This window comes from Tamandua tetradactyla, chromosome 4 (genome assembly GCF_023851605.1).
Source record: "Tamandua tetradactyla isolate mTamTet1 chromosome 4, mTamTet1.pri, whole genome shotgun sequence".
NCBI lineage: Eukaryota > Metazoa > Chordata > Mammalia > Pilosa > Myrmecophagidae > Tamandua > Tamandua tetradactyla.
The window spans coordinates 40,395,360-40,420,905 of record NC_135330.1 but is presented as its reverse complement, the minus strand read 5'-3'; the positions used below and the strand labels follow the sequence as shown (position 1 = coordinate 40,420,905).

The following is a 25,546-nucleotide window of genomic DNA, read 5'->3' as shown; positions in this document are numbered from 1 at the left end:
AAACAAAACAAAGTGCACAAATATAAGAATCACTGGTGTTCCAGAAGGAGAAGAGAGGTCATAAAGGGCTAGGAAGAGTAGTTGAGGATATAATGGGGGAAAACGCCCCAACCCTGATTAAGAACATAAATATACAAGTCAAAGGAGCTCAACGAACTCCAAAAAGAATAAATCCTAACAGGTCTTCCCCAAGACACATACTAATCCGTCTGTCATATGTTGAAGAGAAGCAGAAAATGCTGAAAGCAACAAGTCAAAAACATACAAGGGAAATCAAATAAGAATGAGTTCTGACTACTCAACTAGTACCCTGGGGGCAAGAAGGCAGTGGTATGAGATATTCAAGATCCCTTAAGAGAAAGACTTCCAGGCAAGAATTCTGTACCCAGCCAAACTGTCCTTCAAAACTGATGGAGAGATTAAAGTTTTCACAAAGAAGTTTTGAAAGAATTTGTCAACAAGAGACAGGCCCTACAAGAAATACCAAAAGGAGTTCTGCTGGCTGAAAAAAAAGACAGTAGAGGGAAGTCTGGAGGAGGGCACAGAATTGAAGAGTACCACTAACGGCAATTTAAAGAATAGAAAGACAAAGAGGGAAAAGAATACATAGATCTGACAAATAAAACAAAAAAGATAAGACGGTGGAATCAAGAAATGCCTTTTTAGTAAAAACTTTGAATGTTAACAGACTAAACTTACCAATTAAAAGATACAGCTTGGCAGAATGGATTAAAAAACATAATCCAGCTATATGTTGCTTACAAGAGACTCATCTTAGACACAAGGATACAAAAAGACTAAAAGTGAAAGGGTGAAATAAGATTTTCCATGCAAGTTGTAACCAAAAGAAAGCAGGAGTAGCTATACTGGTATCAGACAAAATAGACTTTAAATGTAAAGATATCATAAGAGACAAAGAAGGACACTGTCACGGTCAGGTTAATGTGTCAACTTGGCCAGGCGGTGGTACCTGTTTGTCTGGTTGGACAAGTGCTGGCCTGTCTGTTGCTAAAAGGATGTTTCATGGAATTAAATAATGATCACATTTAATTAATCAGCATCCACAGCTGATTCCATTTGTAATCAGCCAAGGGGAGTGTCTTCTTTAATGAGTGATGCTTAATCTAACCACTGGAAGCCTTTTAAGGAGGATGCAGAAGAGACAGGCTCTCTTCCTCCTTTGGCCAGCAAGCCTCTCCTGTGGAGTTTGTCCAGACCCTCCATTGGAATCATCAGCTTCACAGCCTGCCCCATGGATTTCGGACTATATGTTCCCATGGTTAAGTGAGACATTTTTATAAATTTTATATTGATGGATATTCCCAGTTGATTCTGTTTCTCTAGAGAATCCTAACTAATACAACTTGGTACCAGGAATGATTGCTAATAAATAGAATCTTAAAAATGGGTTTTTATGATAGTTTTCTACTCTAACTGGACTCAAAGGCACTAAGAACTCTAATTCCTATAATCAGAATGATACTGCTAATTCATGGGGTGAGTTGGCAAAAGAGATAGTCAAAATATCACCATTCAATTCTCCTAATGCTTCGCTTGTATGAAGCCAGGCTCTGGGAGATAATGTTTTTGATACCTTTATGGAGTTTTGTGGAAATAGGAGGTATAGAGATGTCGGTTGGTTGTTGTTAGATACACTGTATACATTAATGAGTGAGAGGGATGGACATAAGTGTTTAAAATGAGACACTTATGAGTGGTTTGACAGATGTAAATGTTTCTGAGTGTCCTGAAGGAAAATCTTATTTCCTGTAGCCACAGACATGAGAACTCCAAAAGTCAGACTCAGAATCTTATTGTTAGAGTAGAACCTTTACAGTGTAAACTGAAATCTCAATCTTGCATGGCTTCTGCCATTAAAGTGAGGACATTGATTAGAAATGAGTGGGACCCTGAAAAATGGGATGGTGACATATGGATTGATAATGATGTCAGTGGCAAGGTTGAAACCCTAGGTCATCCTGAATATTCTCTAGATAACCCTGAAATAGTCTGTCCTAAGGACATAGCTGCCTCACTTCCAGCCTGCCCTGAGTAACTGGCCACCCAACCTCCACCTGAAGGGATTAGCCCTAGAGTGATTAATCCTGTTTCACCAGATGAAACTGCAAATGAATGCCCTGAAGCAAATGGCTTGGAAGATACTTCTAATTCTATTCATGGCCCACCCCCACCATCCCTCATTTTTTCTAGAACTATAACTAGACTAAAGTTCCAATAGGCCCCTATAGGTGAGGTACAAAGTATCACACGTGAGGAGGTACATTATACTCCAAAAGAACTGCATAAGTTTTCCAATTTATATAGAAAGAAATTAAGGGAATATGTATGGCAATGGATCTTAAGGATGTGGGATAATGGTGGGAGGAATTTAAAGCTGGATCAGGCTGAATTCACTGATATGAACCCATAAAGAAGAGATTCTGCATTCAATATTATAGTTTGAGGGGTTAGAAAAGGCATCAACAGCTTGTTTGGATGGTTGGCTGAAACATGGATCAAAAGGTGGCTGACATTACTTGAGGCTGAAATGCCAGAACTGCCCTGGTATAATTTAGATGAAGAGATACAAAGGCTTAGAGAGATTGGAATGTTAGAGTGGATTTATCATGCAAAGCCTGCTCTTATACCCGGGAATGTCTGGAGGATGCAACTCTTACCAGAACAGTGAGAAATAAATTTGTAAGACTAGTGCCATCATCTCTGAAGAGCTCTGTAGTTGCACTGTAGTTCTCTATAGGTCAGATATTACCGTGGAAACTGCTATCACTGAGCTGGAATTCTTAAACATAATGGGGATGACTGAATCCTGAGTTGGCAGAAGCCAGGTGGCAGTACTTAATAGCCAAAGACAGGGTGGATATGGCTATTACAATAGACAGCAAACTCAAAGTAGGAGTCAAATAATCTGACTCGTAGAGATTTGTGGCACTGGCTAGTAAATCACAGGGTACCTAGAAGTACAATAGATGGGCAGTCTACTAAATTCTTGTTTGAGCTGTATAAACAAAAGAGTTCTAGGTCAAGTGAACAGAAGTCTAACTTGAATTACAAAAACAGAATCATGGCCCCTTAATCAATTTCCAAACTTGAGACAGTTTACAGACCCAGAATGAAAGGGAGGCAAGTCCCTTTGGGGTAGAACCCTGTTACACTGCCACAAATTTATACTGTTAATCTTCCTCCGAGCCTTCCCCAATGAGACTGGCGGTTTTTTACCAGGGTAACTGTGCATTGGGGGAAAGAAAATGATCAGATATTTCAGGGATTATCAGACACTGGTTCAGAAGTGACATTAATTCCAGGGGACCCAAAACATCACTCTGGTCTACCAGTCAGAGTGGGGGCTTATGGAGGTCAGGTGATCGATGGAGTTTTAGCTCAGGTCCACCTCACAGTGGGTCCAGTGGGCCCCTGGACCCATTCTGTTGTTATTTCCCTGGCTCAAGAATGCATAATTGGCATAGATACACTGAGCAACTGGCAGAATCCCCATGTTGCCTCTCTAACTCATGCAGTGAGGGTTATTATGATGGGAAAGACTAAGTGGAAGCCACTAGAACTGCCCTTACCTAGCAAAATAGTAAATCAGAAGCAGTACTGTATTCCTGGAGGGACTGCAGAGATGACTGCCACTCTTAAGGACTTGTAGGATGCACAGGTGGTAATTCCCACCACATCCTCATTCAACTCTATTTGGCCTGTGCAGAAAACAGATGGGTCTTGGAGGATGACAGTGGATTATCATAAACTCAATAGGTGGTAACTCCAATTACAGCTGCTGTTCCGGATGTGGTGTCATTGCTTGAACAAATCAATACATCCCCTGGTACCTGGTATGCAGCTACTGATCTCACAAACTCTTTTTTCTCAACATCTGTTAGTAAGGACCACCAGAAACAGTTAAAACTTGCTTTCAGCTGGCAAGGTCAGCAGTATACTTTCACTGTCCTACCTCAGGGGTATATAAACTCTCTAGCCCTATGTCATAATCTTGTCCATAGGGACCTTGAACACTTCTCCCTCCCACAAGACATCACACTGGTCCATTATATTGATGATATCATGTTGATTGAACCTAGTGAGCAAAAAGTAGCAACTACTCTAGACTTATGGTAAGGCATTTGCATGTCAGAGAATGGGAGATAAATCCAATAAAAATAGAGTGGCCTTTCACCTCAGTGAAATTTCTAGCTTTCTACGGGTGTGGGGCATGTCGAGATACCCCTTCTAAGGTGAAGGATAAGTTGCTGCATCTGGCCCCTCCTGCAACCAAAAAAAGAGGCACAATGTCTAGTTGGTCTCTTTGGATTTTGGCAACAACATATTCCTCATCTGGGTGTGTTACTCCGGCCCATTTATCCAGTGACCAGAAGAGCTAGTAATTTTGAATGGGGACCTGAACAAGATGAGGCTCTGCGACAGGTCCAGGCTGCTGTACAGGCTGCTCTGCCGCCTGAACCATATGATCCAGCAGATTCAATGGTGCTGGAAGTGTCAGTGGCAAATACAGATGCTGTTTGGGGCCTTTGGCAGGCCCCTATAGGAGAATCAAAATGCAGCCCCTTAGGATTTTGGAGCAAAGCCTTACCACCTGCTGTAGATAACTACTCTCCTTTGGAGAAACAACTTTTGGCCTGCTACAGGGCATTAGTAGAGACTGAATGCTTAACCATGGGCCACCAAGTTACCATGAGACTGAGTTGCCTAGCATGAGCTGGGTGTTGTCTGACCCACCAAGCCATAAAGTTTGGCGTGCATAGCAGCACTCCATCATAAAATGGAAGTGGTACATACAAGATAGGGCCAGAGCAGGTCCTGAAGGCACAAGTAAGTTACATGAGGAAGTGGCCCAAATGCCCATAGTCTCAGCTCCTACCATATTACCTTCTCTTTCCCAGACCAGAACTATGGCTTCTTGGGGAGTTCCTTACAGTGAACTGACTGAGGAAGAGAAAACTCAGGTCTGGTTTATAGATGGTTCAGCACGATATGCAGATACCACCCGATAGTGGACAGATGCAGCACTCCAACCCCTCTCTGGGGTGTCCTTGAAGGACAGTGATGAGGGGAAGTCCTCCCAGTGGGCAGAACTTTGAGCAGTGCACCTAGTTGTTCATTTTGCTTGGAAGGAAAACTGGCCAGAAGTGCGTTTGTATCCTGACTCATGGGCTGTTGCTAATGGTTTGGTTGGATGGTCAGGGACTTGGAAAGACCATAATTGGAAAAGTGGTGACAAAGAGGTCTGGGGATGAGGTATGTGAATAGACCTTTCTGAGTGGGCTAAAAATATGAAGATATTTGTGTCCCATGTGAATGCGCACCAGAGGGTGACTTCAGCAGAAGAAGGCTTTAATAATCAAGTGGATAAGATGACCATTTCTGTGGATACAAGTTAGCCTCTTTCCCCAGCAACTCCTGTTATTGCCCAATGGGTTCATGAACAAAGAGGTCATGGTGGTAGGGATGGAGGTTATGCATAGGCTCAGCAACATGGACTTCCACTCACCAAGGCTCACCTGGCTACAGCCACTGCTGAATGCCCCATCTGCCAGCAGCAGAGACCCACACTCAGCCCCTGATATGACATCATTCCTCAAGGTTACCAACCGGCTACATGGTGGCAGGTTGATTACATTGGACCACTCCCTTCACGGAAGGGGCAGCAATTTGTTCTAACTAGAATAGACACATACTCTGGATATGGGTTTGGTTTCCCTGCAAGCAATGCTTCTTCCACACTACCATCCATGGGCTTACAGAATACCTTATCCATTGTCATGGTATTCCACACAGCACTGCTTCTGATACAGGAACATACTTCACAGGAAATGAAGTACAGCAATGGGCACATGCTCATGGAATTGTCTGGTCTTACTATGTTTCCCATTATCCAGAAGCAGCTGGATTGATATTACGGTGGAATGGCCTTCTGAAAACTCAATTAGGTGCCAACTAGGTGGCAATACCTAGAAGGGCTGGGGTAATGTTCTCCAGGAAGCAGTGTATGCTCTGAATCAGAATCCACTGTATGGTGCTGTTTCTCCCACAGCCAGGATCCACGGGTCCAGGAACCAAGGGGTGGAAATAGGAGTGGCACCACTCACTATTACCCATAGTGATCCACTAGGAAAACTTTCACTTTCTGTCCCTGTGACCCTGAGCTCTGCTGGTCTACAGGTTTTAGTTCCAAAAGTGGGAGTGGAACTAGAATTGAACTGGAATCTTAGACTGCCACCTGGTCACATTGGGCTACCCATGCCCTGGATCAACAAGCTAAGAAGGGGATTACATTACTGGCTGAGTTGACTGACCCTGACTATCAGGGGGAAATAGGACTGCCACTACACGATGGAGGTAAAGAAGAGTTTTCCTGGAATATGGGAAATCCCCTAGGGCATCTTTTAGTACTACCATGCCTGGTGATTAAAGTTAATGGAAAAGTGCAACAACCCAATCCAGGCAGGACTACCAATGGCTCTGAAACTTCAGGAATGAAGGTTTGAGTCACCCCACCAGGCAAAGAACCATGGCTAGCAGAGATGCTTGCTGAGGGTAAAGGGAACATGGAATGGGTAATGGAAGAAGGTAGTGATAAATATGAACTATGACCACATGATCAGTTACAGAAACAAGGACTGTAATGCTGCTTTGTTCATGTTATACTACATAAGTTGTAAGATACAAGTTTAAGAATGAATATTACCAAAGGACTTGCACCCTGTTCTGGGGAGATTTAATCTGTTTCCTGTTATATGCAGGACAGTTGAGTATTGTTAGGTGAGGGAAAAAAATGTGTCTTTTATTGTTTTCTATTTAGAAATTAGGTATGGTTTAAGGTGATGATTATAGCTGCCAAGTTGACAAGGGGTGGACTGTCATGGTCAGGTTCATGTGTCAACTTGGCCAGGTAGTGGAACCTGTTTGTCTGGTTGGGCAAGTGATGGCCTGTCTGTTGCTATGAGGACATTTCATAGAATTAAATCATGATCACGTCGGCTGCATCCTCAGCTGATTCCATTTGTAATCAGCCAAGGGGATTGTAATCTTCCTGCTTTGGCCGGTAAGCCTCTCCTGTGGAGTTTGTCCAGATCCTCCATCAGAATCATCAGCTTCACAGCCTGCCCTATGGATTTTGGACTCTACGTTCCCAAGGTTACATGAGACACTTTTATAAATTTTATATTTACAGATATTTCCTGTTAATTCTGTTTCTCTAGAAAATCCTAACTAATATAGACACTCAATACTAATTAAAGGGTCAATTCACCAAGAAGATACAACAATCATAAATGTTTATGCTCCCAATCGGAAGCTCCAAAATACATGAGACAGACATTGGCAAAACTGAAGGGAGTAATAGATATTTGAACAATATGTGGAGACTTCAATACACCACTCCCCACTATAGACAGAACAACCAGACAGAAGATCAACAAGGAAACAGAGAAGTAAATAACTTGATAAATGAATTAGACCTAACAGATACAGATACCTTATTGCACCCCAAAGCACTAGGACATATATTCTTCTCTAGTGCTCATGGAACATTCTCCAGGATAGAGCATATGCTGGGGTACAAAACAGGTCCTTATAAATTTTAAAACACTGAAATTATTCAAAGCACTTTATGAAGCTGTATCTCAATAGCCACCAAAGAATGAGAACTTTCACAAATATATGGAGATTAAATAACACACTCTTAAACAATCAGTGGGTCAAAGAGAAATCAATAGCTATCGGGAGATGAATGAAAATGTGAATACAACTTATGAGAACTTACGGGATGCAGCAAATGATGTGCTGAGAGGGAAGTTTATAGCTCTAAATATCTATATTAAAAAACAAGAAAAAGCAAAAATCAAGGATTTAACAGCACACCTGGAGGAACTTGAGAAAGAACAGCAAACTAACTCCAAAGCAAATAGAAGAAGAGGAATAAGAAAGATTAAAGCAGAGATAAATGAATGGGAGAACAAAAGAACAATAGAAAGAATCAATAAAACCAAAAGTTGGTTCTTTGAGAAAATCAATCAAATTGATGGGCCATTAGCAAGACTGACAAAGAAAAAAAGAGAGAGGATGCAAATAAGCAAAATCAGAAATGAGAAGAGGTATGTTACCACAGACAGTGAAGAAATAAAAGAAATCACAAGACAATACTATGAACAACGAACTAGACAACTCAGATGAAATGGACAAATTCCTGGAGACACACAAACAAGCTACACTGACTCAGGAAGAAACAGAAGATCTCAACAAACCAATCACAAGTAAAGAGATTCAAACAGTCATCAAAAATCTTCCTACAAAGAAAAGCCTAGGGCCAGATGACTTCACAGTGGAATTTTATCAAACATTCCAAAAAGAACTAACACCAATCCCGCTCAAACTTTTCCAAAAAAAATTGAGGACAAAGGAATTCTATCTAACTCATTTTATGAAGCTAATATCATTTAATACCCAAACTGGGTAAAGATGCTATAAGAAAGAAAAACTACAAGCCAATCTCCCTAATGAACACAGATGCAAAAATTTGCAATAAAATATTAGGAAATCAAATCCAACAACACATTAAAATAATTATACACCAAGATCAAGGGGGGTTTATACCAGGAATGCAAGGACAGTTCAACACAAGAAATCAATTAATGTAATACAGCATATTAACAAATCAAAAGGGAAAAATCACATGATCTTCTTGACTGATGCTGAAAAAAAACATTTGACAAATTTCAGCATCTTTTTCTGATAAAAACATTCCAAAAGATAAGAATCAAAGGTAAATGCCTCAATATGTTAAAGGGAATATATGAAAAACTGATAGCCAGTATTGCACTCAATGGAGAGAGACTGAAAACTTTCCTCCTGAGATGAGGAACAAGACAAGGATGCCCACTATCACCACAATTATTGAACATTATGCTAGAAATGCTAGCTAGAGCAATCAGGAAGGACAAAGAAATAAAAGGCATCTAATTTGGAAAGGAAAAAGTAAAACTCTCATTATTTGCAGATGTTATGATACTATACTTGGAAGATCCTGGGAAAGCTACAGCAAAGTTACTTGAGCTAATAAATTCAGCAAGGTGGTGGGATATAAAATTAATGTGCAAAAATCAGTAACATTTCTATATACAAGCAATGACCTAGCTGAGGAGTCAGTTAAGGAAAAAATTCCATTCAAAATAGTAACTAAAAGAATCAAGTACTTGGGAATGAACTTAACTAAGGACATAAAGGATTTGTACACAGAAAACTACATAACACTGCTAAAAGAAATTAAAGGAGATCCAAATAGGTGGAAAGACATTCCCTGTTCATGGACAGGAAGGCTAAATATAATTAAGATGTCAATTCTCCCCAAACTGATCTACAGATTCAACACAGGACCAATGAAAATTCCAACAACCTACTCTGAAGATTTGGAAAAGCTAACTAGCAAATTCATATAGAAGGGAAAGAGACCCCAAATAGCTAAAAGCATCTGAAAAAGAAGAATGAAGTGGTAGGAGCAACACTCCCTGACTTTAAAACCATGAAGCCACAGTGGTCAAAACAGCATGGTACTCGCACAAAGACAGAAGCATTGACAAATGGAATCGAATCAAGAGTGCAGAAAAAGACCACTGAATCTATGATCAACTGATTTTTGACAAGGCCCTCAAGTCCTCTGAACTGGGACAAAATATTCTTTTCAATAATCGGGCATGGAAGAACTGGATATCAATAACCAAAAGAACGAAAAAGGACCACTATCTTACACCCTGGAGGTTGCTCTTACACAAGCTTCAGTTAGACCTTGCTATCTATTATAACCTGCCAACCCCCAACCAGCACCATTCCAGCCAATCCTAAAGAATACCAGCGCATATATAAGATTCCACAAGAGTTCCATGCACTAGAGTAACTTTCCAGAAACCTGCAACCTCCAGATGGGTCCCTGGTTCAGATAAGTCCTGAAAACTAGTCTAGACTCACCAGAACATCAGATAGTTCCATCTCCCTACCCCATATTAGTGACAGATCCTTTCAATATGAAAAATTTACAATTGCCATAGCCCAAACATCCTAAAGAGAGGGATGGAAAGATCAAAGGTGATGGCAGAGTTATACAGAGCACATAGGATTTAAGAAATGAATTTGAATGCTGAATCATTAAATTGATATCTCTTTTAATCTCCAGTATTTTAGTGCAGTTAGAAGTAAAAACCTAAAATTGTGAAATTGTAACCCATGCCAAAGTCTGAAATACGCCCTACAACTAATTTTGGTACTGTGCTTTGAAATGTATAGATTTTTTTGTGCATATGTTATTGTTCACAAAAAAAGAAGGAAAAAAGTCGATTGTGATGATAAAAAAATATTTAAGCCCTCTAGAGTCCTATATTCTGGAGAAGTTAGAAGGAAAAATATGAGAGGATTGTATCATAACCCATGACAACCTCTGAGATCTATTCGGTAACTACTTGTTGAAGAGTGCTTTGAAAACTGTTTTTTTTAATCTCTTTGCTTTGTATGTATGTTATACTATACAATAAAACAATTTTTAAAAAGGCAATGCTAACTATCTTTACATATATTTATTCAACAAATAAAAAAATTAGTGAGTGCTCGCTATGTGCCAGGCAATGTTCTAGGAGGTCTAAGTTAGATAGCAAAGAAAATAAGGTTCCCTATGAAGCTCAAAATTGGGTATATTTTTTATAGAAAGGAAACAGTTTGAAACATTCCTACAGTCCAAATTAGAAATAGTTATTCATTAGAAGTGAGAAAGAAATAGGTGACTCTAAAAGCCATTAGTTACAAAAAGTTGCTGGAAGTCTTCCAGCAACTCTGAAAAAGCTGATCACCTAGAAGAAGAAAAGTAACAGATAAATAAAACATTAAAATTTTTATAATGTTTACCTCTGAATTCCTTCAAGAATATCCTTCACAGTTGCTATTAACTTTTGAAGATATAGAAATGCTTCTTCAAATGATGCAATTTTTGAAGAAGTCAGAGCTGAATTAGAGCCCAATCTTTGAAAAACATCCATGCTAAAACAGAGAAAAAGAAAATACACCCATATGTATACATGCATATTCACTATAATTCAAATACTTCCATTGCCAGTGTATGAAATAAAGAAATATTTATGTACATTTCATAATTCTTATCTATTTAAATTAGAAATAAAAGGGACTATGTGTAAGTCTAGGTTAACAGACATGCAAAGGATCTAGGTAAAAAACTAGGCTGTCTAAAGTAAAAAAGCTCGGAGAATAGTGCTTAATTCTAAGAAACCATAAGAGATGGACAAGAAGTAATATTAGCAATCTATATTCAACTCAGTACTACATAATATAAGGAAGAAGAAAAAATTAGACATTACATTGTTGAAACTGTAAATCAAGTGTCCATCCATTAAATCCATTTTTAAAAATCTATCATAAACAATAATTATTCACAATAGGGTAGCAATTAGTAACAACCTAAATGTCTACCATAATAAAAAATTTTAAGCAAATAATGAACTAGTCATGATGGAATACCAAACAACCATCTAAATAAAGCATATGCCATCCATAAAATAGAAAAAATACACCGAAGGAATAAAATTTACTTACATAACATAGCAACCACATATAAAAAATAAAAACATAACTCTGAAAACAATGCTGAGTGGACATAAAAATACTAACAGTGTTAGCTATGGTTGCCATTAGGTGGTAGCACTCGAGGTAATTTTCTCTCCTAAGCATTTATTATTTTTTATTGTGGAAAACTATACATAACAAAAAGTTTACCATTTTAACCATTTTAAAGTGGGGCATATAGTACATTCACACTGTTGTACAACCAACACCACTAATTCCAGAACATTTTCATCACTCAAAAGGATCTTCCATATTGTCATCAAACATTCCCCACCACCGATGTTTTGTTTCTATATTTATACATTCTAGAAATTTCATATAAATGGTATCATACAGTATATGTTCTTTTTTTGTGTCTAACTTCTTTCACTTAGTAAGTTTTCAAGGTTTATCCTTGTCACAGCATACATAAGCAATCATTTCTATGTCTGAATAATATTCCATTGTATGAATATACCACCTTTTGTTTATCCATTCATCAGCCGATGGGCTTTTGGGTTGTTTCCACCTTTTAAAAGTGCTATGAATATGCATATACAAGTATTTGTCTGAACACCTCTGTTTGATTCTTTTGGGTATATACTTGCAATTCCTGGGGCACATGGTAATTCTACGCTTAATTTAAGAAACTGCCTGTGCCGGTTTGAACGGATTATGTACCCTAGAAAAGCCATGTTTTAATCCTGATCCATCTTGTGGGAGCAGCCATTTCTTTTAATCCCTGTTCAGTGCTATAGGTTGGAAACTTGATTAGATTATCTACATTGAGACGTGACTTACCCAATTGTGAGTATTAACCTTGGTTTGATGGAGCTATTACCCCACCCGTTCCACATGTGTCTTGATTAGTTTACTGGAATCATTTAAAATAAGAAATATTTTGGATAGAGTTCCTTTTTAGAGCCATGAGAACCATGCAGACAAAGACCTTTGGAGATGAAGAAGGAAAATGCCCCTGGGGGAGCTTCATGGAGTAGTAAACCTGGAGAGAAAGATAGCAGACGTCGCCATGTTTGCCATGTTACTTTACAGTTCAGAGAGATATCCTGAACTTCACTGGCCTTTTCTTGAGTGAAGGTAATCTCTTTTGGTGCCTTAATTTGGACATTTCTATAGACTTACTTTAATTGGGACATTTTCATGGCCTTAGAACTGTAAACTTGCAACTTTATAAATTCTCCCTTTTAAAAGCCGCTGTTTCTGTTACATCACATTCTGGCAGCTAGCAAACTAGAACACTACCAGACATTTGCCATAGAAACTAAACAATTTACATTCCTACCAGCAATGTATGAGAGTTCCATTTCTCCATATCCTTGACAACACATGTTATTTTCCTTTTTTCTTTTAAATGATAGCCATTCTAGTGGGTGTCTCATTGTGGTTATGATTTCCCTAGTGGCTAATGATGTTTTATTCTAAGGGTTTTATGGTTTTAGCTCTCAGGTTTAGGCCATTGATCCATTTGGAGCTAATTTTTGAATATGGTATGAGATAGGGGTCCACTTTCATTCTTTTACATGTGTATATCCAGTTTGTCCAGCATCACTTGTTGAAGAGTCTGTTCTTTCCTTATTGAATGGTCAGGGCACCCTTGTCAAAAATCAATTGATCATAATGTTAGATTTATTTCTAGACTCTCAATTCTATGCCATTGAGCTATATGTTGATCCTTTTCCCAGTTTTTTGAATACATAGCTTTGTAGTAAATTTGAAATCAGGAAGTATGATATCTCCAACTTTGTTCTTCTTTTTCAAGATTGTCTTGGCTATTAGGAGTCAACTGCAGTTCCATATGAACTTTTAGGATTAGCGTTTCTATTTCTGCAAGAAAGGCTGAAATTTTTATAGGGTCTGTACTGATTCTATAGATTGCTTTGGAGAGTATTACCATTTAAACCATACTAATAAGTCTTTCTATTCATCAACATGATGTCTTTCCATTTATTTAGGTTTCTTTAATTGCTTTCAGCAACGTTCTGCAGCTTTGAGTGTTCAAGTATTGCACTTCCTTGGTTAAATTTACTAAATATTTTGTTTTTTGAATGCTATTGTAGTTGAATTTTTTTTCTTAACTTACTTTTTGGATAGTTCATTGCTAATGTATAATATACAACCAATTATTGTGCATTTATATTTAAAATAAAAATAAAAATTATAAACATTCTATTTTAAAATATTTATCTTGTTAAAAATTTTATACATTTAATGCTTAGTCATCATAGACATTTTTAAAAAATAGGAATATAGCAAGAAGAAAATATGTTTACAAAACAGAAAAATGCATTATTATTATTCATAGTAATTCCTATCCCTGTTTCTAGGTACACCTGCAAACTTGTGTTGGGTATGTATGTATGTGTGAATATTCCAGGAAAGCAATCAGTAAATCAAAAGTCCACATACTTGATGCTAATATCCAAAAAAACTTCTATTTTAATTGTTATATAGAATTATAAACTCTAGGTAAACATTTAATGAGCCAAAGTATCAGGACTCTAAAAGCTCCTCCTCGTAGGGTTATTCTAAATGACAGAATGCAAGAGTCATTTAGACGAGGATGAGAATAACCACACAGTCATAGGATTGAACAGTCATCTATTGCTATGATTTCAATACCTATTGTTCTTATCCTTTACAATGCATCAGCAAACCCTGTTGGCTCTACCTTTAAAATATTTGTCACCTGACTACTTCCTACCACCTCTATCACAACTATCCTGGATCAAGTCACCATCGTCTTTCACCAGAATTATCACAATGGATGCCTAACTGACCTTCCTACTTCACCCTTGTCATTACAGACTATTCTGAATGTGGCAGAACAATCTTTATAAAACAAGTCCGGTCCTATTATCTTTTGCTTAAAACTGCAGTGTTTGATCTCACTGACAGTAAAAGCAATAAAAGCCCCAAGTCCTTATCATAGCCATTATATAATCAGCACACCCTACTCCCCACTTCATCTTCTCCCACTCTGCCTCCTTGCTCACCTTACTCCAGCCACAATGGCCTTCTTACAGTTCACTGCAATAGCAGATAAGTTTCTTCAGAGTCTGTACAATTTCTGTTCCACAATCTTGAATGCTTTTCATAAAAATAACTACATTGTTCCCATCCTCATCTCCTTTAGGAATCTGCTCAAATATCACCTTTATAGTAAGAGATTCCTTAAATACTCTTTCTAAAATTGTAACTTTCACTCCTCAACTCAACCATATCCCTATTCATCCTCTGTATCTTCTTTCCTCTTAAAAATTATCACCATATGACATAATCAGAATGCCTGAAAAGACTGAAAATGAAAACACAATAAACACAGCGTTTTCTATGTGATTCTAGATTTTTTTGGGCATTTTACATTATAAAAGTAGATTCATGGTTTAAATTCAGAGGCACTTAATCTGAAAATCTATCTGAAGGTCAAAGAAGACACATTGGCATATGATTTTTAAATGTAACTAACAGTTACAGCAGCAACTGAAAGAATAAAAAATCAAAGTATAAATTTAACAGAGGATGTTAAAGACTTCTACATGGATAACTATAAAACATTGCTGAAAGAACTCAAAAAGACCTAAATAAATGGAAAAATAATATGTGTTCATGTATTGGAAGACTTTTGTTAAAATGTCAATTTTACACAAAATAATTTACAGATTCAACACAATCCCAATCAAAATTCCAATAGCGTTCTTTGCAGGAATGGAAAAGCCAATCACCAAATTTATACGGAAGTAGTCAAGGGCCCCAAATAGCCAAAATAAAAAAATCTTGAAAAAGAAGAACAAAGTTGGAGGACTCACATTTATTACAAAGATAGCAATCAAAACAGCATGATACTGGAACAAAGAAATGATACACGGACAAATATACAGACCAATGGAATCAAACTGAGAATTCAGAAATAAATTCTCATTTATCTATGGCCAACTGATTATTAATATATCTCAATTGTATTTTTATACACCTGTTTGTTTTGAAGACATTTTCTGGTACATAACCAAATGAATGTGAAGTTCGTTATCTCAAAATATGCAGAAATTACTTATATTCTCCTATAAATGAAACACTGATAAAAGAACACAACATATTATTCAAGGATTTTAATATAACAGATTTCTCTTTTTTCTAATTTTCTAAACTACTTTTCCACATCTAAGCCAATATCTATTATTTGACATTTGAATTATGTGTGCTTATTATAAAACAGACATATTTGTCAAAGTTAGCATAAGATAAAACAGCATACAGTGCCATTTCTGGACATAATTAAATTTTCAGAGGGAAAGTGGTCCAAATGGGAACAAAAAACCTGACTTCCTCATAAAATAAACTAGATAAAAATTAAGAATGATGTTAAAAATTTATTCCATAAATCATTCTCTTTCCTATTCTTTTAACCTACAAGTGTGCACTGTGGGTGTGTGTGAATCAAAATACTTCCAATCAAGATGGTGAATTCCTATAATAAAAGGTCCTGGGGTAAAAAGAGAGGTAGTATAAGTGAATAGAGAACATCTGTCCATCAAGTTACACTTATTGACTTAATAAAGAGGTAGATTTTTTAAAAGTCTCAATGGGCTCCATATTGACTTGGGCTTGAACATGAAGTTTTAATTATTTACTGAGATCATAATTAAGAATAGGAAAATGCTAGCCACCACTGGATTAGTGCCTTAAGATTAAACACTGGAAAGATTGTTACAAAACACAAATAAAACATCGTATTTTGTGGTTTTACTACTTCGCTTGTTCCACTGTTTTTCTAATTGTGGTAAGATAAGAGGTACAATTGTTTAAAGAATGTCTAATGTACCTCATTAAACAGTATGAACCAAAGGTTTTTATTAATTTTTCTGCCAAACACAACACTGAATTCTAATTACAATTATTTTTTTAAATAAGAAACAATAGTCAATTCAAAAAAAAGTTGTGGCCTTGAGATGTGAAACATTACTTTTAACACACTGATTCACTGAAAAACCTAGAACCTAGAACATCACTGTAAAGATGTTAATCAATGTTGGCTTTCAACAATAAATGGATGCAGCTTTACTGTGACTTCTTCAAAATTGCTTGGCAGCACTGAACACATTGTTGGTACACAATCTCAAAGTCAGAGTCACTCCCATAATAGGAATCTTCAATAATAAGTTGTCTTTGTGGCTCAGAGCTCCCAAGTAGTTCAATTTTCACTTCGCAGTTTTTAACTTTTCTATTCAAATCTCTCAGACTGCTTTCATTCATATACAGTATATAATCAAGTGTGATAAAGTCATCTTTTGGTAACCTGCCAGGAAACATGATTCATAGGAATATCATGCTTCTTCATGTAACTTTGCCCTTCATAATCAGGAGAGTTTCCTATCTCAAATTGGATGTTGAGACAGTATCCTCCAATATTCTGAAATATTTTGATCAGTCACAAGATTTCTGAACACTGCTTCTGCAAAGGGTGATTGATAAATGTTACACACGTCACTGACTTGGGTGGCTGCTCTGTCATTTTCTCAGGTGCAAAGAGAGGCACAGAAGTGAGCCCAACTGATTTTCAGTACTAAGTCTACTCAATAGGGAAAGAACAGTCTTTTTCAACAAATGGATCTGGGAAAACAGCATATCCATATGCAAAAGAATAAAAGTAGATCTTCCTTTGCACCACATATTAAAATTAACTCAAAATGGATCAAAGATCTAAATACAAGAACTAAAACTAAAAACTCCTAAAAGAAAGCACAGGGAAACATCTTCAAGACCTTGCATTAGATAATGAATTCTTGACCTTACACACCAAAAGCACGAGTAACAAAAGAAAAAAATAGAAAAATGTGACTACATCAAAGGTCATTAACATGAAAATGAAAAAAACAAGCAAGAAAATGGTAGAAAATATTTGAAAATCATATATCTGATCAGGTTCAATATCCAAAATACACAGTCAACCACAACTCAACAATAAAAACAACCCAGTTTAAAAATGGACACAGGACTTCAACAGATATTTGATCAAAAAAGATATACAAATGGCCAAATAAACACAGGAGAAGATGTTCAACATCATTAGCCTTTAGGGAAATGTAAATTAACACCATTAGAATGGTTAAATCCATTAGAATGGCTGTTATTTAAGTAAAAAAGGTTAAATCTAATTAAATCCATTAGAATGGCTGTTATTTAAGTAAAAAAGGAAAATAAGCATTGGTGAGGAACCCTCATACACTGTTGGTCAGAATGTAAAATGGTATAGCCACTGTGGAAAATAGTTTGGCAGTTCCTCAAAAAGTTAAGTATAGAATTACCATATGACCCAGAAATTCAACTTCTAAGTACATACCCAAAAAAACTGAAAGTAAGGTTTCAAACACATATTTACAAATTGATGTTCACAGAAGCATTATTCACAATTGCCAAAAGGTGGCTGGCTACAACCCAAGTGTCTATCAAAGGATAAATGGATAAACAAAATGAATATACAGACAAGGGACTATTCAGCCATAAAAAGAAATGAAGTTTTGATGCATACTACAACATGGACCTTGAAGACTTTGTGGTGCATGAAATAAACCACATAAAAATGAAGAAATACCATATGATTTCATTTATATGAAATAATTAGAATTATGCATATTCTCAGAATTAAAAATCAGAATATCAGTTAACGGGTCAAGGATGGTCATGGGGAATGGGGAGTTCATGCTTAATTGTTAAAGAGCTTGTTTGGGCTGATGGAAAAGTTTTGGTAATGGATGGTAGTGATGGCAACAAAACATTGAGAATGTATTTAACAACACTGAATTGTATACTTAAAAGTTGTTAAAAAAGAAATTTAGGTCTTATATATGTATCAAAGTTAAAATCTTTTAAAAACCTGAGACCTATACAACAAAATAAGTGAACTCTAATGTAAACTATGGACTACAGTTAATAATATAATTACAGTAATATTCTTTCATCAATTACAACAAAGGAACCACACTAACATAAAATGTTAATAATAGGGCAAACTGCATGGGATAGGGAGGTATATGGGGACTCTGTACTTTCTGTATAATTTCCCTGCAAACCTACAACTCCTCTAATAGATAATTTCTTAAAATGTAACTAACACACTATTCAAAGATAAGCTTATCCTCTGTTTCTAGACTGTTTAGATATCCTACTTATATTTTAGTCCCCTTTCACCATGAGAATGAAAGATTTTGGTCTGTTTTGCTCACTGATATTTTCTTAGTACCTAGAAATGAGCCTAGCATATAGTAGATGATCAATATATGTTTGCTGACTGATTAACTGAATGAATGAATGAATGCATATTTGATCTAAATCTACCTCTAGGGTTGAGAATCTGCTCTGGAATTTCTTAAATCTCATTTAAATATCATTGATTTTTGCCTTAGTGCAATAAGTTTGAAATACATACCTCTCTCCCTATAAATTAATATCTATTTGTCTATACATGATTGCTTAAATATACATGTGCTCAAAAATATCTGGGCTAAATAAAAAAACAATAATGAATGGTCTACATGCTAATTTACTTAGGGGTTGACTGAAAGCTATCCCTGAGAATTAAGTAAGGTGGTTGTCTTGGGTTCCACACATACAGCAAGTAAGTAAAATATGCCTGCAAAACAGTAACAGTAAGGATGAAAGATATTTACAAGTTCCTATGGATATGATAGCTGTTTTGTTAACTGAATCTGTGAAGCCTGAAGTGAGAATTTATTGTACTACTTATAGTACGTTTCAAACCTCCTCTTAATGATAAAGCACACTGACTTGCAAAAAGAAGTTGAGTACAGTGACATTCAAACATAAAGACTATGTTTTCCTGAAGTAGTTTAATGAGTATACAAAATTCTTTTGAAAAGGACAAAAAGGAATATAAAGTAAAATAATGGTACAAGTTATATATTACCCACAAAACTTAATATTTAATATATTTTATTTTCCATTTTTGCTCTCAAATAATCATAATTATCTTTTTCAGTAAAAATCTACAAAATTTTATTATAAACAAATTATGTAAAAACGCCTAACACTGAACTAAATTGAAAAAACTGACAGGGCTCTAAAAATAACAGATTTCTTGTACAGGTCTTTTTAGAGTAAAGTTTATATTGCCATATATTGCAACTGGACATGCCCCACAAAGTTCCCCAAATCAGCAGTTACATATTCATATACTGTCTGCACGGATAGAGAAAAAAGAAGTAAAAGTTATCTCAGATATTCATACCAGGTTCCTGAGTATTGTAAACTAGGTATAACACAGCAATGACCATCAAACAAAACAAAAGCAACTAAAAATAAGATGCTTTCACATACTGAAAAGAAAAGGGCCCTACTATAGGAGGAAAAGCATTCTGACAAATCTAGAAAGATTATGAGGAAAACCTAAGAAATTTGTGGATATACACTGGTTAATAAAAAATATTTTAAGCTTTTTAAAAATGAGAGTTGGAGCATAAAATGGCCAGCTATTTGTAATATACAAAGTAAACAGTTTGATAAATCTTTGGTAAAACTTTAAATGCCATATTTCTATTTAACATGCATCTTAGAGGAATGAGTAAAACATTCTTCAGGAAAGAAGAATCAAAAGTTGAAATCAAATTAAAGGAACATATGCTATATCAAATAAATTGCTTAAAATCTAAACTCAGAATTTTCAGAATATGTAAGAACCTTAAATCAAGTCTCTCATTTTAAATGAAAAAAAATGGCCCATAGGAGCCATTTTTTAAGATGCAAAACCTTTTTGTTCAAATAATTTTTTACATAAAATGTGCAACAATATGCAAAATAGATCAAATCAACATTATTAAGGTGAATTTTTAATGCACATTTACTTTATTATAAAATCAGACTACAGATAATGAGGTGGTTTTCAAAAGAAACATTTCAAATCAGAGTTATAGATGACAATTGCAAACTATTGTCAGGCTCACTCAACTAGTGACTATAAAATAAATTATGAAATTAGTTATTAATGGTCAATTTATAAATAATCAATGAAGAAATTGTCAAAACTAATTTATTTCTTTATTGTTCTTGTATTCACAGTGTTAATAAAATTCTGAGTCATACAGAATAGTGGCAAAAGGCAGAACATTTATTACAGTTGCCCCTGAAAACTTAGAATGCAGTTTAAATAGTGTCTCAGAAGCTTGAATGAGAAATAACTGGAAAGATTTTTCTTCAACCTTGAATGATCAATAGTATCTTACATTCAACCTTCCTATAAAGAAAATGAGACTAAAAACATGATATGATGTGCTATAAACTTATGACTGATTATTTAACCACAATTAGAAGACAGGGCAGGAAAATAGCATTTATAGTTGTGCATAAATTCTCTATTAGTTTAATGTGAGCAATGATGCACATCACATCTCAGACCTCTGAATAAGCATCACTAGATAAATCCAAGCATGAATATGTTGAAAAAGTTCTACAGGTGATTCTGGAACACAACCAAGTTTGAGAAACAATGATGTAGGCCTTCAATAAATATATATACTGATAAAGCAAATAAGCATTTTTTACTTACTGAATTTCTACTATGTAAATTCTATTATCCAGAAGTTTCTCAACATGAATGCATGCTTATTATAGGTTAGCTCTAAGATACATAAAATACTCAAATGTTTTTTAAATGAAAAGAAGTTTAAAATATCTTAGATACAGTTTTACTCTATTTTATTTTGAAAGTAGTATATAATTTCTGTCTGGTATATATGGTTATTTTATGCTAACCAGAATATCTGATTAGCCAGAAAAATAAAGAACGTGCTAACACTGGAAAAAACAAATACAAGTTTTGCTTCATATGAAAGTACAAATTTGTAAACATTGTCTTCTTTAGCTTATGTGCCAGGTAAGTTCTTTCTTTAGTATGACAGACTATAATGTCACATAATAGGTGTGCCGGTTTGAAAGGGTTATGTACTGTAGAAAAGCCATGTTTTAATCCTGACCCACCTTATCGAAGCAGCCCTTTCTTTTAATCCCTGTTCAGTAGTGTAGGTTGGAAATTTAATTAGATTATCTCCACAGAGACGTGGCACAACCAATTGTGGGTATTAACCTTGGATTAGAGGGACATGTGACCCACCTATTCCAGGTGGGTCTTGATTAGTTTACTGGAATCCTGTAAAAGAGGAAACACTTTTGGAGTGAGTCAGACGAACCACTATAGCCCATGCAGCCAGAGACCTTTGGAGAGGAAGAAAGAAACTACGGGGTGGGGGGGGGGGAGTATCATGAAAAAGGAAGCTTGGAGAGAAAGCTAGGAGACATAGCCATTTTTCCATGTGCCTTTCCAGTTGAGAAATCGTGAACTTCATTGGCCTTTTTTGGTGCCTTAAATTGGACATTTCTATAGACCTGTTTTTTTTTTTTTTTTTACATGGGCAAGCACCAGCAATCGAACCCGGGTCCTCGGGCATGGCAGGCAAGCATTCTTACCCGCTGAGCCACTGTGGCCCGCCCCTAGACCTGTTTTAATTGGGACATTTTCATGGTCTTAGAATTGTAAACTTGCAACTTTAATAAATTCCCCCTTTTAAAAGTTGTTCTGTTTCTGGTATATCGCATTCTGGCAGCTAGCAAACAAGAACAATAGGTTACTAATTTGAATTTTTTAAAAAATTATAGCCAAGGACTAAAAACGTGACTCAAATCTACAATGCTGTAATAGATGGTCAGTTCAGGATAGATGCTTAAGTGGAGTATTAACTCTCCTGCTCTTGTGATTATCTAGAATAGATTACTAGATATCTTGTGGAAATACAAAATATCTTAACCAAAAACAAAAGGTATACTGGATCTGTGAACTAAAGTCACCCGATAAAAAAGCATGCATGGCAAAGTAATTAAATAAACATTATGGGGTTGGGGAAAAGTATTTGCAGGGAGCAGATATTGTCCTACTAAAAATCAAGTTGTTTAAAGTTCTTTTTAAGGTATTTCAGCAGCACCATATTTGACGAATTATTCACAAATGGTCTCTCTCTTTTCATTTCATCAAGACCAGAATATTTTATGTTTATGTGTATGAAAGTAAGAAAAATATTTCTTTATTTTTATTTTAAAAAATCCTACATGCCAGATTTCCCCCTCATCTAGACAGGTCTTTCTTAAATTATTTTTTATTTTATTAAGGCCCTGTATCCTGCTAATTTGTGACTTTTCATTGATTATTTCATATATAAGCAATGCTTCTCAACCAGGGTTTTACAACCGAGTCACTTAGAGAGGTTTTTTGTTTGTTTTGTTTTTAATGCACTTCCTCAGCTTCACTTCTATCCTTCTGAATCAGAATATCTAAGGGAGAGGGCTAAGGCATATATATTTCTAAAACTTCCCACCTAACTCTGACATGATCCTAGGTAAGGAATATTGTACTTAAGGTACAATTTAATAATATAGCCCTCAATAAGACAAGTCCATTAAATTCATGACCCAAACCCTAAACTATTCAATGATTAACAGCAATAATGGAAAACCCTAAAGAAAAGCAAACTTATAACTTTAGAATTTAACTTTTTTGGAGATACAGTACCTGTTCTGATACAGTACAATCCAAACATTCTCTAGGATAGACCAGATTTCTTGATGTCTGTTAAGTTGGAGATGAGAACCCGAGGAAAAAGTGATCTCTTGGTTATTAGACTTCATTGAAGAAGTATCTTCCTGCTTTGGACCCATTAAGTTTTCTGAAAGATTTGGCTTAAATTTTGTTTTGACCTATGGAAATAAGAATTGCAGAAGATGCAGCTAGTCCTTCTCTAGTAAATGAACAAAACAGAACGTCAACTGTCCTTACACATGTTTTAGTTTTCCAGGAAGTTTTGGCTATTCTTTTTCCTCTATTATGTACAGAACATTACCTTAACAGGGCTGGAAACAGAGCTGGAAAAGACATTTTCTTTTTCTATTTAATTCAAATTGCAACTCCAACCTATTTATTATAGTGACTATATTTAGCTAACATGCTAATGTCAATTTAAGAATACTGTTTGAACACTTCTACACTTATGGTATTGAACTAGATAAAGGACACTTAGAATATGAAGACAATAAAGTATTGTCTAATCTCCAAGCATCTTACAGTCTGGTAAAGACAAAAAAAAAAAACAGGATAGAATTTAAGCCTTATGCTATACTGTTATGAGCAACGATGAACCACTGAATGTTTTTCTAACATAGACAATGATATGCTCAGCACTGCACTTTAAGATAAGACAAATTAGAAGAGAAGAAAGTAGAGACAGGAAGACTGATTAGAAGATACTGAAATAATCCAGGAGAGGAGTCCTGAGAATTTGAGTTAAGTAGGAAAAGACAGTGGAATAAAATAAAATGTATGCAAGAACTATTAAAAAGAGCAAGTATAGATTTGACCAAAGACTAGATACAGGGTTAGGAAGACCCTACAGTTGTTTAAAGATATAAGCCTAGAAGAATAATGGTACACATAATTGAAATTCAAGGTAGCCATAAAGTCTGCAAATACATGTATATATATGTATGTGCACGTTTTAAATAGATGCAACCCCTGTGATTACTTCTCCAGGGAAATGTAAAGACATATTTTTATTCAGTAAAAATCAAACACATAAATAATTTGAAAAAACACATCTCAAATACATGTGAGAGATAGATGTAAATGTTATTTTAATATGCCATATTCATTGCAATTTTGAAAACACTGAACTATGCAGTTCTGATAAAGGGAAACACACTGAGTATATCATATATTGTAAAGTAAGACCATTAAACCACTTAATATGCATTTATTTCTGTTTCTAGTCTTTATGGATAGCATGTAGTAAAGTCAAGAAGAAAGGCTTGTTGGGGGTAAGGAAAAGAAATGGAAGAAAATATAAGTTTGGTTTTAGATATTTTTGAGTCTGAGATATAAAAAGACATCTAGATGAAGATATCTAGCATGTAATGGGATAATGCGGATTTATACCTTAAAAGGTACTGCTGAGAATCATCCACACAGACACAAGCTTTAGAGTAGATAAAAGTGTTAAGCGGAAGAATATAGCAAAAAAGAAGGTCAAGAATAGACAATTTGAGGACGAAAGGAAGAAACTAGCAAAGAAAGGAGAGATCAATGAGATAGGGGAAGAATCAGATACAATAGCAATAGAAACCAAAGGAGTCAGGTTTCAGGAAAGAAAGGGTAGACAACATCAAGTGCTGAAGAAAGGCTAAGAACAGGGGGGAAGACTGAGGAAAGGATTTGATAATTATGAAGCAAATGATAACTTACGGTCTTTCAAAATAAAGTATGGAAACAGACTGGAGCATATTTGAAGGCAGAGTGAGAAAGCTTTACTATTGATTCAAGTGATTTTAAAAAGGGCATATTGGGAGAAAAATTTTCATAAATGGTGAAAAAAATGCCTGATAGAAAGAAAAGCTTTAACTATGAGTTTAAAGACCTGGCTTTTAGTCTTGGCTTTATTAACTTGTTTTGTGAGCTTAAATAAATCATTCCATTTCTCTAGGCTTATGCTTCCTTGCTGATAAAATAATAATTTCAAAAGTTAGGTTCATGGGTTTTTTAAGTTTCATGGGTTGTTCATGCACATTAAATAAAAAATAAATTTCCAAGATTGTTAGTAATAACAGTCATTACTTATTGGTCATTTACTCCTTACAGGATCTTTTAAGAATTCTATACTTATTAGCCCACTTAATCCTTACAACTACACTTTGAGACAGATACTGTGATTACCCATATTTTATAAGTGAGGAAACTGAGGCATGGAGAGGCTAAGCAACTCATGCAAAGTCACAGAGATGCTAAATGGCATGGACAGGATTTGACCTTCCTCACCACTGCACTTAATCCTCATTGATATAG

At 35.7% G+C, this 25,546-nt stretch overlaps 1 protein-coding gene across 1 annotated transcript in view; it reads right to left on the bottom strand.

Moving 5' to 3' along the window:
- SWT1 (SWT1 RNA endoribonuclease homolog) overlaps window positions 1–25,546 on the bottom strand; it is a 165,765-nt gene that overhangs the window by 87,426 nt on the left and 52,793 nt on the right. Inside the window, exons 13-14 of the mRNA XM_077156787.1 lie at window positions 23,228–23,412; window positions 10,927–11,058 (exon numbers count right to left, since the gene is read on the bottom strand). Of these exons, the coding sequence (XP_077012902.1) occupies window positions 10,927–11,058; window positions 23,228–23,412 (317 nt within the window). The remainder of the gene's footprint in view (window positions 1–10,926; window positions 11,059–23,227; window positions 23,413–25,546) is intronic.